This window comes from Hemiscyllium ocellatum, chromosome 9, assembly GCF_020745735.1.
Source record: "Hemiscyllium ocellatum isolate sHemOce1 chromosome 9, sHemOce1.pat.X.cur, whole genome shotgun sequence".
NCBI lineage: Eukaryota > Metazoa > Chordata > Chondrichthyes > Orectolobiformes > Hemiscylliidae > Hemiscyllium > Hemiscyllium ocellatum.
Genome location: NC_083409.1, coordinates 29,840,851 through 29,855,162, shown reverse-complemented (window position 1 = coordinate 29,855,162; position 14,312 = coordinate 29,840,851). Strand labels below are relative to the sequence as shown.

General features: G+C 38.0%; 1 protein-coding gene across 5 annotated transcripts in view; it reads right to left on the bottom strand.

The window, feature by feature from the left end:
• The window catches only part of rasal2 (RAS protein activator like 2), a 410,016-nt gene that overhangs the window by 57,774 nt on the left and 337,930 nt on the right, over nucleotides 1-14,312 (bottom strand). For all 5 annotated transcript variants that reach the window (XM_060830107.1, XM_060830105.1, XM_060830106.1 and 2 more), the window contains 2 exons: nucleotides 5,766-5,864; nucleotides 1,697-2,251 (listed from right to left, as the gene is read on the bottom strand). In XM_060830107.1, the coding sequence (XP_060686090.1) occupies nucleotides 1,697-2,251; nucleotides 5,766-5,864 (654 nt within the window). The remainder of the gene's footprint in view (nucleotides 1-1,696; nucleotides 2,252-5,765; nucleotides 5,865-14,312) is intronic.

Here is a 14,312-nt window from a genome sequence, read left to right as displayed (position 1 = left end):
TAATGTTTGAAACCTAATTGTTACCAACTGTTGTACCCAATGAATAATAACCTGATCTCAAAATTTAACTCTTGAAGTCCCTGTATAATTCTAGTGTAATAGAATGATATGTCACAGAAGGAGGGCAGTTGATTTGCTATATTTATGCTTGTTCTTTGGAAGAGTTCTCCAATTGATTCCACTGCCCAAATCTTTCTCCATAGCTTTGAAAATTAATTGACTATTGGTTGGGCTTACAAATCTATTCTTGACTTCTTGCCACACAGTGTGTTATACAGCAATAGCCCATGAGCACTGATCAGGTGCAGTAACCCTGGGCTGATACATATTCTCCTTGAGATCCTTGATGACACTTGGTCTGAGGATGGTGAACTTGATGCAGAACAGGGGTCCACCCAGAAACCCCTCGGTCTGAGCTTTCAATTTGCTTCCACCCTTGAGGACTGCGAACACTCTTAAGAAAACAAGATGTGCATTTATTCACAGGATTAAACAATTTAAATTCATTAAGATTTTACTGGCACAAACTCAGACTGGCAACAGCAGTAGACATAGGGTACTATAATGTTACACGTTAATGAATAAAAATGTATATGTGCACTGTACACCTTCCAAAGTCAACATATTTGCTGGAATACTGAAACTCCACTTTCTATACAACTGAAATGACTTCCTCTGCTTTAAACTTTCAACTTGGTTATTTAGCTTTTTGTTCATTGACATTTAAAGATATTCCTTTGATCCTCTACAGCTCAGTTTCTCACCTTGAAGAAAATATTCTCATTGTTTAATTTAAACTAGATGACCTCACAGTTCTGCCACAATAAACTCCATCTAATGCAATCTGACTCATTTAGTCACCTACTCCCCTTTGTATAGTAATTTGCCACTTACATGCATTGCATCACCTCCAAACTTGGACACACAACTCTCTACTCCTTCTTTCATTGTTATATGTTCTGAAAGACTGTGCTCTGGTACAGGTGCCTCACTTGTCAAATTCTGCTAAATTGAGAGTGTTTCCTTTTATGCTTACTCTCATAGCTCAACCAATTATTGGCATAATATTCACAACTCACTCATTTCAGTGGATAATTTCTCCTGTAAATGGCCTCTGGAAGTCCAGTTAGGCAATACCCATAGACATTCTCTGAACTCGCCATGCTAATTATTGCCTCAAAAAAATCTAACTGAAGCAGTCAAACAGAGCCTATGCCCTACTAATCTATTTGGCTGATTATTGTCTAAATGCACAGTTAAGCTGAGAGTAGATTTTGGTAATTCCTCCACAAATTATGTTAAACCGTCATGTTGTTTGATTCCACCCTCCCCCTCCCTCTCTCCATTTTTAAATAGTGGAGAGACACTAAGTTTTACAAATCCAAAGTCTCAAAAGCACGGTGTATTTACTCAGTAAAGCTGATGATCAGGAGAAGGGTGCACTTAAGATGCATTTACAAAGGAAGAATATGGGAAGAGTACTTAACATTTGAATCCAATAATATCCATTAGTTTAGATTCTTTGTGACAGATTTACTTTGGAGAAAAGCTAGAAACAATTGCAAAATAATAAAAATAGTTTCTCATATCCTTCAAAACCTAGCTTTTTGTTGTGATCATAGATTTAGTTTACTACCACATAAGAATGACATAAAGGTGTTTCTGATTTTACTGCAATGCCAATTTCCATGCCTACCTTTGCCCGACCAGTACTCTGCAGAATGTGAACAAGTGCACAGGCCATTTCTTCTTTATTCTTCACACTGATGACTGGCTCCAACACAGAGCACAACATGGTGTAGTTGTTGGTAACAAACTCTGCAAATTCCTTGTACTGTTCCATCGGAAGGATGGCAATTGTTTGATAGCGACACTTGATGCGGATGTAAGGACCTCCACCTTTGCCTTTGTTAGGATTAGGTGTGCTGACAGGGTACCATTTCTCAATAAACTGCCGTCCAATGACACTGGTGATTGGAATATTAACCAGTCCCACATAATTATTCTTATCTTTCTTTTTCTTCTTATCCATGTCCTTGTAAATGTGTACTGTGATGTTCCTTACCATTGGCAGAGTGTAGAACTCAAAGTGCTCACCCCAGAACAGGTTATCTGCTTTCATTTTACTGGTAGTTCGTGCGTATAGGGTGTCATCTAGACACAGTTCACAAAAGTACCTTTTCTTTGGGGCTAAGTCTTTTGCTTCAATTATCCAGAGACGGAGTACATTTTCTGCTCGACGGCAATTGTCCTACAAATGTAAAACAAAGCATGCTTCGTTATTTCTTCTTTTATTAAACTTCTACTTCTTGCGTGCAAAAGACACACCCAGATAACCAACTTGAAGGCCTTGTCATTTTTTAAATTGATTGTGGTAGTAATCATGATGGGAGGATCAAGAAGCAGTGTTTGGGTCATTGCCTTCCCATTTTTCTATTGAGCTTTGCTTAGTAGCTCTCCTTTCCAACAGACCTAGAATCAGACAGTGACTCAAGGGACAATACAGAAGTGGGCAACCTATCTTCTATTCCACAGCAATTTATCAAAAAATGCAGTGATCACGTTAATCAATACATCATACAACTTTCTTCAATTAATAACAAATCTTAAGTAGTGGCTGCTGAAGACATTGATTACCATGAATAAAACCATCCTTTCTTTATGACTGCTTGCAACAGTCAACAAAGATTTAACTGAAGAATCTACCAGTTAGTCATGTGCTTCCCTAAAACATTAAAGCTCCATTCCAATTGAGTTTATGGATTGACAGCCTCTCAGGAAATAGAATTCCAACAATCATGGTGCTCAGAAGCGGAGGACATTACAAATCATTTCCTGCTGATTCACCCAATTATCTAATTATCCCCCATAAATATTAGCAATGTGACATGACAATAAATGTTTAACAAATAAATATTATAAATAATTTATAAACTTTGCAGACTAAACTGCCACAAGCTTTATTGTGTGGTAAAGCATTGTAGTCTTCCACAGAGCAAATGACTTTGCTGTGCTACCAGAAGCCATGATCTAGTTGGCACAGAGTTGAAGTTGGATCCTTAACAGGATGTTTAACCAGAGGGAGTGACAAACTTGAACTGTTTGCACACATTTCTCAGTGCTTCCATAACGCAGGTTAATCAATAGTCACTTGGTCACTGTAGATACATGGGCCAGGAATGAAATAGAGGAATTTGAACTTGGGAAAGTTCAGCAGGACTTCACCGAATGGCGATTGATGACAATTATAGCATGTGCAACAGACAGAGCCATATCAGCCCATTATCAGAACCAATTGAGTTGCTTTGGTTTCCAAGTCAGAAGACTGGTGTGAAGTCAATAATTCAACAGATCTTCAAGTAATCAGTAAATCCAAAGAGAAAACATCCAATTCAATAATCAGAGAATTGAAAACTGTGTAATATGAGCACTATTAATATTAACAGGCACTTGAAGGTAACAGATAAAGCTGCAGATGTGAGTCCAGAAAAAATTAAAACTACAGGTGGAAGACTGCAGTAAGTATTCAACAGTGATGGAAAACACAAAGAGCATGAGAATTATAGTATTGTTTTTATACACAGACATATAATACATTACCAGTAGGGACTGGACCAGGCTGAGCAAGCCCCATTGATAATATTGACATAAAATTCTGATTTGGTGAAAGTTTGCAGCAGGTACTGTGACAAGCAGCTGGCAAATGGAGTGAGGAACTATTTAATGATAAGGTAAATTGAATTAAAAATTAATTGCATTGGGCAGGTAACTTGAACCTGTTGCCACAAGAATGGCTTGTGGGCCCGAAAATTCCAATTCAGTTTGCTCACATGGTCATTCAAGACAGTATGAACAGGGTGGGGACAAATGCCATGTACACACAGCCAGGCACACTATAATGTGCTGCAGCTATGTAAAAGCCCCATTGACACCAATGCAACATTTGCCTCATGCAATCCCACAACACCAAACAAGCTGTACATCATACTGATATTTATTTGAGGAACACACCAGCATTCTAACTGCCGGCAAGCAGCAATGGTAAAACCTGGGAAAAGAACAGAATGTGACGGTGAACTGCACACAAAAATAAAAGCAAGGAGTCAGCCACAGATATGAGCACTGCCAAAATCAGAGTACACCCACCGTTTCCAGGCCTTACAGTCCTTGGAGACAGAAGACAGTATCCTAACAGCACTATATAAGGCTGAGAGGTGTTTAATAGCATTACTGTTAGGAGCGGAAAGATGCAGATTAGATCAGCAAGACTGATGGGATTATTCAGATCTTACGAGCATTTGCTTAATTAAACTCTGCATCTTCCAACATCATGACAAACATACACACTCTTTCATAACATAATTAACTAAAGTTACAAAAACTGTAGTCCAGGAACAGATAAAGGAACACTTCAAAGCTCTTGCTTCTGCACAGAAAGTTCACCATGAAACTAGCATTTCCCTTAAGATTCTGAACAGTCTGTAAACTTGACAGACCAAATTTCAATATTTACTGTATCCCAGCTGCTGTTCTGTATTGTCAGGCGAGCTTCAACCGTGCTGCCCCTTCTTACACAGTATTTTACTGCTTCATACATGTCACATTAACCTAAAAGGTAAGATGACAAATATCTAGTCACCTGTTTCCAGGTACCAGGATAAAACTGATCCAATAAGTTAATGTTGTTTATAGTAGGTGGAGTGATAATGCAATGAATTATTGGAAAGAGTCAGTGTTACTTTCCACACACATAATAGCTTCATTTGAAATTTTCTTTTTGAACGTCAGTGTTCCATGACTTGAAAATATTTATTTACTGGCTCAGCTTTCATTAACATTCAGGAATAGAAATGTCACTGAGCTCTGTTGATTCAGTACAAACACTAATCTGAGGTTGATATTAGATGAATACAATCAAACAAATTTGAAATGATACATCTCCCTTTGCTTGGACTTTGAAGGATTGTGTTCTAAATGGGCCAAAAGACTTGGCATAATCATAAAGCATGATAGGGTATTTAGCATTTAAGGACAGGAAACAATGAGCTGCATGCAGAGATATACAGATAATTAGAGCGAGGGCGAATAAAAGGAAGGGAGGTTTGGATAAAACAATAAGATCAGTTAGTGTGAAGTGCAGCTTGAATAATAGGTGTGGAATAACTCAGTAAATTTGAGGGCTGATGTCACTAAACACTGCACCTCCTTACTCCATTCAATGTCACAACAAAACATATTATTGAGGTAAGATCAGTGACAGTTGCTGACTAATAATATCGTGTGAGTGTTTAAAAAATGTAAAACATTATTAAGTGAACTCTGTAATAAAGAATCTTGATTCCTGACCACCTCCTACAGACAAATGTCTAGATTGCTTGTGTAATTCATGTGCAGGCAAATAAAATCACGTCAAGTTGATCAGGACTCCTGGTTTTTCCAATAGCATATCTTTTTCAAACTTCATCTGTGAGTTATAGAGGAAAGCCAGTTCACCACTGGTATCCTACATTGCCAATCAGCTTCTAATAAAAACAGAATATCTTAAAAACTCTGAAAATCATTTACTGATAAAATCAGAAATACAGGACATCATGATGCTAACTTACTTTCGGTAATTTAACACTTCTTCACATTGATTCGGTTAAAATCTAAGTTGCAAAAAACTAGATTTGATAATCCAATTACCAAAGTTGCTTTAATAACAAGAAGGATAATAAACTGGTTGAATGCAGCTGGTTATCATTTTCCTGGTCAAATGCAGTTACCTTGTTTGGCTGCACTGCTCTCCGTAGATTCTCCATCCACTTATCTCTCTCGGCAACAGATGAACAACTGAAACATTTACTACCTCCTGTGTAGGTAACCTGCAACATAAAATCATCCAGGTTATGTTTGAGCATGCCAGAAGTACAGGAACATTTCTACATGTTCTGTGCAAGAATGAAGAATGTTTAAAATAATACCAGTTCAGGTATCAGATATTAAACTTTCCAGTGTACCACTGGATAGTGAATCCCAGAAAACCAGACCGAAAACATCTGAGTCACAGTCACACAGCACAAAAACAGACCCTTCAGCCCAACTCATCTATGCTAACAAGGTTTCGAAACTGAACTAGTCCTATTTGCCTGCATTTGACCCATATCCCTCTAAATCTTTCCAAACTTGGACATACACAGGAATGTTAGAGAATCATGTGCTGTGTATAAGATAGGACTTTTCACTAGTAGCATTATGTAAGCAACCAAACAAGGATTAAAGAGTTTAAGTTACATTTATACAGTCTGTAACCTAGAGCTTGAAGAAAGGATTTAATCTGATTGACAAAACTGACTTGAATAAAAGTCAGAGCATTCAACTCAATGTAATACAAGTCATTATCTAATGAAGTCGGAATTCATCTGTCTGCTCATGTTGGAATAATTATTGCTTACAAAAAGTTTAAACACAAACTGTTGCTTAATGACCAATCAACATCCCTGAATTCAACAAACAAAATGGCTTCACATTTGATTTCAACACTTTTCAGATTTATAACTAAAATTATGTAAACTTGTGGAGGTAACTGATGGCAACAAACTTGGAAGATAGTTGAAATTAGTTTTGATCTTGCAGCTTTATCTCAATAATTATTTTTGAAGACAAAAATATAAACCTATTTTGCATCAGAAACAAAAAGTTGAACTGAAATCCTTTCAATACTCAACACAGTTTCAGTGGGTTCCACTTCGGGCAGTTTCATTCAGTAAAATTCAAAGAAAACATGTAAAACATCAATGGAGTAGATAACTATACATAGAAATCCCTTCAAACTTATCTGGAATTTCTTCTCTAACATAATTTAAAAAGAATTTCTTGTGTTTTGGCATCAGCAAGACGAACATATGTGTTGCAAGCAAACAAGCTCAATACACCTTGCCAGAAACACAAAATGTGTGCCTATTGCAATATAGTACACTCTCCCTCCCTATCTAAACAACTTATTAAAATATAAAATGTTTTATATAAAACATTCACATAATGCAACATGACTAAACCAACATCAACAATACCTCAAAATTAAGGTTGAGTTACATACTTCTTTTTAACGTAATCACAACCAATCACATCTGGCCAGCTCCATAGTAAACTCTCAGGTTTACTTCCATGTAAAACAAAACTGCTTTTCCTTAAACCTGTATGTTTAATAAACATATCATTTGACAATAAGTAATGAAAATATCAATTTATTTCATCTTTTCTATATGTTACAATTAATCTGGTTTCTTTCCCTTTCTGCCTCAGAACCTCTTTCAATGTCCAATAGCTTGACTCTCCTGTCTCAGCTTTTATGTTTCTGTTAAACCTGAACTTTGACTTTAATTACTAACTTCACTTTTATGGTTGGGACATTGATTGATTCGGCTTAATCAAAGACTGAAGTCACTCAGCTAGAACCGTGAATTCAGTAATAAAAGGTCATTCTGCTATTACAAGTATTTCATTAACACGAATTCACTTTCATGCAAAGTTGCTGTAATGCAATTGATGAATCGGGGACACTGTTTCGAAAGCATGAACTTTCAAAATGTGAGTTGGCTATAATGTGATTACATTGCCAACACTAAGCATTGTTTCTAAAGCGTGATTTTTCTATAATGCAGGGATGTACAAGAACGCAACCATTGCATTATAGAAGAACTACCTGTACCAAACAATCTTTGGTTTCCTGTCTTATCAAGCAAAATGATCCAACATAACAATGATGGAGTCACTCTCCAATACTCACTATATATGTGAATGCATACTGTCTCTTACAATAACTCCAATCAGATGATTCTCCTGATCATCTTGGTGGCCTTTCACCTTCTGACCAGTATTGAACTCAAAGTTTCATGGCTCTTAATACCACTCAACTTCACTTAGTCTTGCTTTCCTCTTTCTTTGAAATGGACATCAGGCTTAGGCGAACCATCTCCATCAAGAAAGAATCTAACAAATGCCCACTTAACATTACCATCACTGAATCCTTCACTATGATGGTATTTGAATTCAAGTCCTGGATTACTAGTCGCTGACATTACCACTACTCTGCTGCCTCCCCAGATATAATTAACAACAATCTACATCTCTTAAAATGTTCTGATCTACTTTTTAATATCAAAAATAGATGATTCCTGCTGCCTTCATTCCCTGCATGCACTAGTGAAATTCCTGTGAGCCCTTTTCTAACACTATCATAGAATCCCTACAGTGTGGAAACAGGCTCTTCGGCCCAACAAGTCCATATCAAGCCTCCGAAGAGTAACCCACCTAGACCCATTCCCCTAACTCTATTACGTACTCCTAACTAATGCACCTACCCTACACATCCCTGAACACTATGGGCAATTTAGCTAACCTGCACATCTTTTGGATTGTGGGAGGAAACCGGAGCACTTGGGGGAAACCCATGCAGACATGGGGAGAATGTGCAAACTCCACACAGTCGCCCGAGGCTGGAACTGAATCCGCGTCCCTGATGCTATGAGGCAGCAGTGCTAACCACTGAGCCACCGTGCCGCCTAAAACTGATGAAATAACGACAGTCAAACCTCAGAGGTGAGAGACTTGATTTATATAGTTCATTTCTGCATGTGAAATATTCCTGCAATTCCTCATCACACTTTTTAAACTGTTCATAGCATTACTAAGCACTATACTGAGCAGTACAAGCTAAGCTCTTGCATAGTCTATCACTGTCCTCTTTCTGTTTCACAAGGCTTCCACCTTTTGGTATTAACTGCAAATTTTGAAAATGTACCCTCAGTCTAACTCATTAATATCATTACGATCTTGGTCGAGATCAGTGTTTTTTTTGAACAAAGAAGAAATCTGAAATCTCAATTGTTGCTGAAAGAATTAAACTACAGAACTCCAAATTTTAAAAAATTGTGCCAGAGTCAAACAAAAAAACATTAAAAGAGAAGCAAAACTCTGTAGTATCTTCAAACCAGAGGTAAAATTAAATTACTGGAAAATCGTGGCAGTTAAACAGAATTTGTGGAGTGAGAAATAGTTAATGTTTCAGTCAAATATGGCTCTTCTTCAGAATTGAAAAAATGGAAAAACCATGAGTTTTGTTCAATAAATAAGAGCGATTATTTAAAATTAAAACATCTGCCACTTTCTGTGATGAATAATTAATCATTGAACAAGTCCGCCATTTCCTAACTTTGAGCAAAATAAAGGCTAGAGCAAACTAGCGATTAAAAGTTTATCTGTGTTTTGGTCTGAATTGGGACAAATATACGTAACTTTATACTGATGGCTCTGTCCATTTGTCCAAGAAACCAAATTATCTTGTTTAATTTTGTAGATGGATCTTAGAAGTTGCTGCAGTATTTGTTGGATCCTGATGGATATTAGGGGGCTTTTGTGAAATGTAAATGGGAAATGTTACTTAGGTTGGTTACTTAAATGCTTTTCCCCTGAAATCTGATCCGAATTAGAAGCAGATTTCAAACACATTTGAAGGCTTCAGAAATCACAGCAATATGACAGAATCTCAATCTTCTGAAAGTTCATTTTGTTAACATAAAGAAATATTGCCTGATTTGACTTAAGGCCCAGCTCGAATACACTAGAGTCATTGACTGACTATGCTAATATGCCTCAATCTCCAGTGGTTTCATGTCACTCATGGTATTCCCTATAGACTGTCTGCTAACAACAAGGACATGAAAGTTCATTTGCTGTGGAAGAAGTGCAATTGTTTTCAAGCTGATGAGAATAATTAATCACTTATTTGTTCAAGGTTAGATGACGGAGCTCTTCAATATTTTGCTGATTTTGCATATATTGTAACACCATTCCCATATGCTTTGGGAACAGTACTTGATCTGAAGCACACAACACAACAGAATTAGCCTGATGGCTCAGTAGGGGAAGGCGGCCTATGAATATTTCAGCTCACGTCGAACTGGGTTAGCTGGTCTGCACATTAGAAATGATGCATGATTGAGATTCTGACAATCAGCCAGCACTTCTGAAACATAGTATAACAGGTGTCAACAACTTCAGAAGAGATGAGGAGAGACTTGATTTTAAAAATCCTGTTACGGTGAAAAAGAATTCTTGATGTCAACACAATATTTTGTGATCTTAGCTGTGGCCAGAATGAAAGCAGTATACTATTCTGGTCATCTACTTTGTTAAGACTACTCATGACTTTGAATATCTCTATCAAATCTCCTCAATCTTCACTTCTCCAACTGATGTAACTGAAATTCCTCATCTCTAAAGCAGTTCTTGTGAATCTTACCTGCACTTTCTCCAATGTCTTTGTATCTTTCCTAAAGCTAGGTCCCAGAATTTGATTCATTAATCTAGCTAATGACGAATCAGAGTTCTTTATAAATTTAACATCACTCCCTTGATTGCAGTTCTGGTCAGATCTTTAGGAAAGATGTGGAAGCCTTGGAGAGCGTGCAGAGGAGATTTACCAGGATGTTGCCTGGAATAGAGAATAGGTCGTACGAGTATAGGTTGAGAGTGCTAGGCCTTTTCTCATTGGAATGGCGAAGGATCAGGGGTAACTTGATAGAGGTTTATAAGATGATCGAGGAATAGATAGAGTAGACAGTCAGAGACTTTTTCCCTCGGATACAACAGAGTGTTACAAAGGGACATAAATTTAAGGTGAAGGGTGGAAGGTATAAGGGGGATGTCAGGGGTAGGTTCTTTACCCAGAGAGTGGTGGGGGTATGGAATGCGCTGCCTGTGGGAGTGGCAGAGTCAGAATCATTGGTGACCTTTAAGCGGCAATTGGATAGATACATGGATAGGTGCTTAAGCTAGGACAAATGTTCGGCACAACATCGTGCTATATTGTTCTATGTTCTATGTACTTGATATCCCAATTAATAAAACCTAGAATACTGAAGGATTTATTAACCTCTCTTTGTCAAACCCTTCAATTAATTATTTACCTCATCAATAAACTCCAACTAGTTAGTTTGATACTTCATATCCACATCAGCTTTTTACAATTAAATCATATTTGCTCAAGTGGGTACATGTCCTAAATTAATGTTCCTAGAAACTTCTCACTGAAGTTTAACTGTTTAATTTTTGTTGACAGCGGTGTAAATATTTGGATATTCTTAAGTCTCCTGGCTTCACCTAAGTCTTAGGAAGACTGAACGTTAATCATTAGTGCCTTGCAGTTGACACTGCTACTTCCTTCAATATCCTTGAATGCATCTCATGTTGTCCTAGTAACTACTCAAATTTACTTATAAACATCTTATTCAATGATTCCTTCTTAACAATTTCAAACCCTCAAATGTCTGAATGTTTTCACTTTCAACATGACCTGGGTTTCATCCACTTTCCTGCTAGAGACAGATGTAAAGTGCTTATTTAATGCCACAATTTAATGCCTCCATGCAAAAAAATCCTCTTTATGTAGGATATCCTTATCAGTCTCTTCTTTTACCACAGTTGTGGTTTTTTTTTCAATATGTAAGTCTATAGAAATCTTTGTGATTCTCTTTTATGCTGTTAGACTCCATCATTCTGTATTTTTACTTCTCTTACTTGATTTTTCACTTACAGTCAGAACCGTGTATACTCAGCCTGGGTCTTGGTTGTTTAACCTACCTTTCTCTAATCAGCACATTTTCTTCTTCAGTTTAATTCTAGTTATTTTGTCTTCCAAGCACCTGCAGATTTGTTTGTTCTGCCTTGACAACATTATTCAATTACCATTTTGCTTATTAATTATTGATTCCATTTTATCTGGGTGAGATCCATTCTTGTGCAATTGAAATTGGCCTTCTTTCATATAATTCTTCTTACTCTGTGTTATTCCTTTCAGTTAGGAAATCTAACCCTTATGAACAACGATAACTATCCCCTAAATCTGCCTGACCACCTCATTCTCAAAAACAATGAAGTACAGTTAATCTTCATCTGTAACTCACCAATTTGTTTACCAGATTCTGCATTTTCACATACCCGCACATTTTCCTGATTTGGACTTAATTACTTTCTTCCTTACTCTGAAACCACCAAATAACTTACTGTTTCTCACTCTAATGCTGTCTCTTCCAATGTTCTGTGCACCATAGCATTCCTCTCCAATGTTACCTTCTGGTTTCCACAACTGCCCAGCTAGTTCAAACCCTACCCAACAGTACTTGGGAATCACTTCACAAGATAACTAATTCCAGTTCTGTTTAAGTGTAACTCATTTGTCTGAACAGGTTCCATCACCCTAAGAAGTGATCCCAATGTCCCAGGAATCTAAAGCCTGCCCTCTTGCACCATCTTTCTAAATATGAATTCACCTGCTTTATTTTCTTCTTCTGATATTTACTTGCGGGTGGCACTGAAAGTAAGCAAGGTAATGGCTACTTTTGAGGTACTGCTCATTCATCTCCGACGGACACCTTAAATTCTGATTGCAGGACCACATGCTTTTTGCGAATATAGAGCAGTGCAGCACAGTACAGGCCCTTCGGCCCTCCAAGCCAGGCAGCATCCTGGTAAATCTTCTTTGCACCCTCTCTAAAGCATCTACATCCTACCTATAATGAGATTACCAGAACTGGACACAATATTCCAAGTGTGGTCGAACCACTGTTTTATAGAGCTGCAGCAAAACCTCACAGCTCTTAACTCAGTTCCCCTGTAAATAAAAGCCAAAACACCATACGCCTTCCGAACAACCCTACCAACTTGGGTGGCAACTTTGAGGGATCTAAAGAAACTAATCTGAAAAAAACTTTGAGCCTGAGATCCCGCTGTTCCTCCACACTGCCAAGAATTCTGTCTTTAATCCTGTATTCAGCATTCAAATTTGACCTTCTAAAATGAATTACTTCACATTTATCTAAGTTGAATTCCATCTGCCACTTCTCAGCCTAGCTCTGCATCCTGTCAATGTATTGTTGTAGGCTACAACAGCCCTTGACATAATCTCAACACCATCGACCTTTGTATCATTGTCAAACTTATGAACCCACCCTTCCATTTCTTCATCCAAGTCATTAACAAAAACTACAAAGAGCAGAGGCCCAACAACGGATCCCTGCGGGACACTACTGGTCACCGACCTCCACGCAGAATACTTTCCATCCATTACCACTCGCTGTTGTCTTTTGGCCAGCCAATTCTGTATTGACAGCCAAATTTCCCTATATCCCATATCTCCTAACTTTCTGAATGAGTCTACCATGGGGAACCTTATCAAATGCATTACTGAAATCCATATACACCACATTCACTGCTCAACCTTCGTCAACTTGTCTCATCACGTCCTCAAAGAAATCAATAAGGCTTGTGAGGCATGACCTGCCCCTCACAAAGCCATGCTAACTATCTTTAATCAAACAATGTTTTTCCAAATCGTCAAAAATCCTATCTCTCAGAATCCTTTCTGGTACCTTGCAAACCACAAATGTAAGACTGACTGGTCTGTAATTCCCAGGGATTTCCCTATTTCATTGCTTGAACAGAGGAACAACACTCACCCTCCCTCCAATCATCCGGTACTACTCCCGTGGAGAATGAGGATGCGAAGATCTTCGCCAGAGGTGCAAATTCATTCCTCGCTTCCCCTAGTAACCTTGGATTTATCTGGTCCGGTCCTGGGGACTTACCTACCTTGATGTTTCCCAGAATTTCAAGTACATCCATTTTCTTAATATCAATCTGTTCAAGCCTATTAACCTGGTCCGCAGTGTTCTCACTATCAACAAAGTTTCTCTCTTTCTCGTGAATACTGAGGCAAAAATCTCATTTAGGGCCTCCCCTACCTCAACAGAATCGAGACACAAGTTCCCTCTACTGTCCCTGATCGAGCCTACCCTATCTCTGATCATTCTCCTATTCCTCACGTAAGTGTAGAACGCCTTTGGGTTTTCCCTAGAGACGTACAGCGCAGAAACAGACCCTTTGGACCAACTTGTCCATGCTGACCAGAATAATAGGGTGGTTACGGTAGGGGATTTTAACTTTCCAAACATAGACTAGACAGCCATAGTATTAAGGGTTTAGATGGAGAAGAATTTATTAAGTGTGTACAAGAAAATTTTCTGATTCAATATGTGGATTACCTACTCGAGAAGGTGCAAAGCTTGCCTTAATCTTGGAAATAAGGCTGGGCAGGTCACTGAAGTGTCAGTGGGGGAAGCACTTTGGGGCCAGCGACCATAATTCTATTAGTTTTAAAACAGTGATGAAAAAGGACTGATCAGATCTAACAACTGAAGTTCTAAACTGAAAGAAGACTAATTTTGATGGTATTAGGCAAGAACTTTCAAAAGCTGACTGGGTGCAGATGTTCA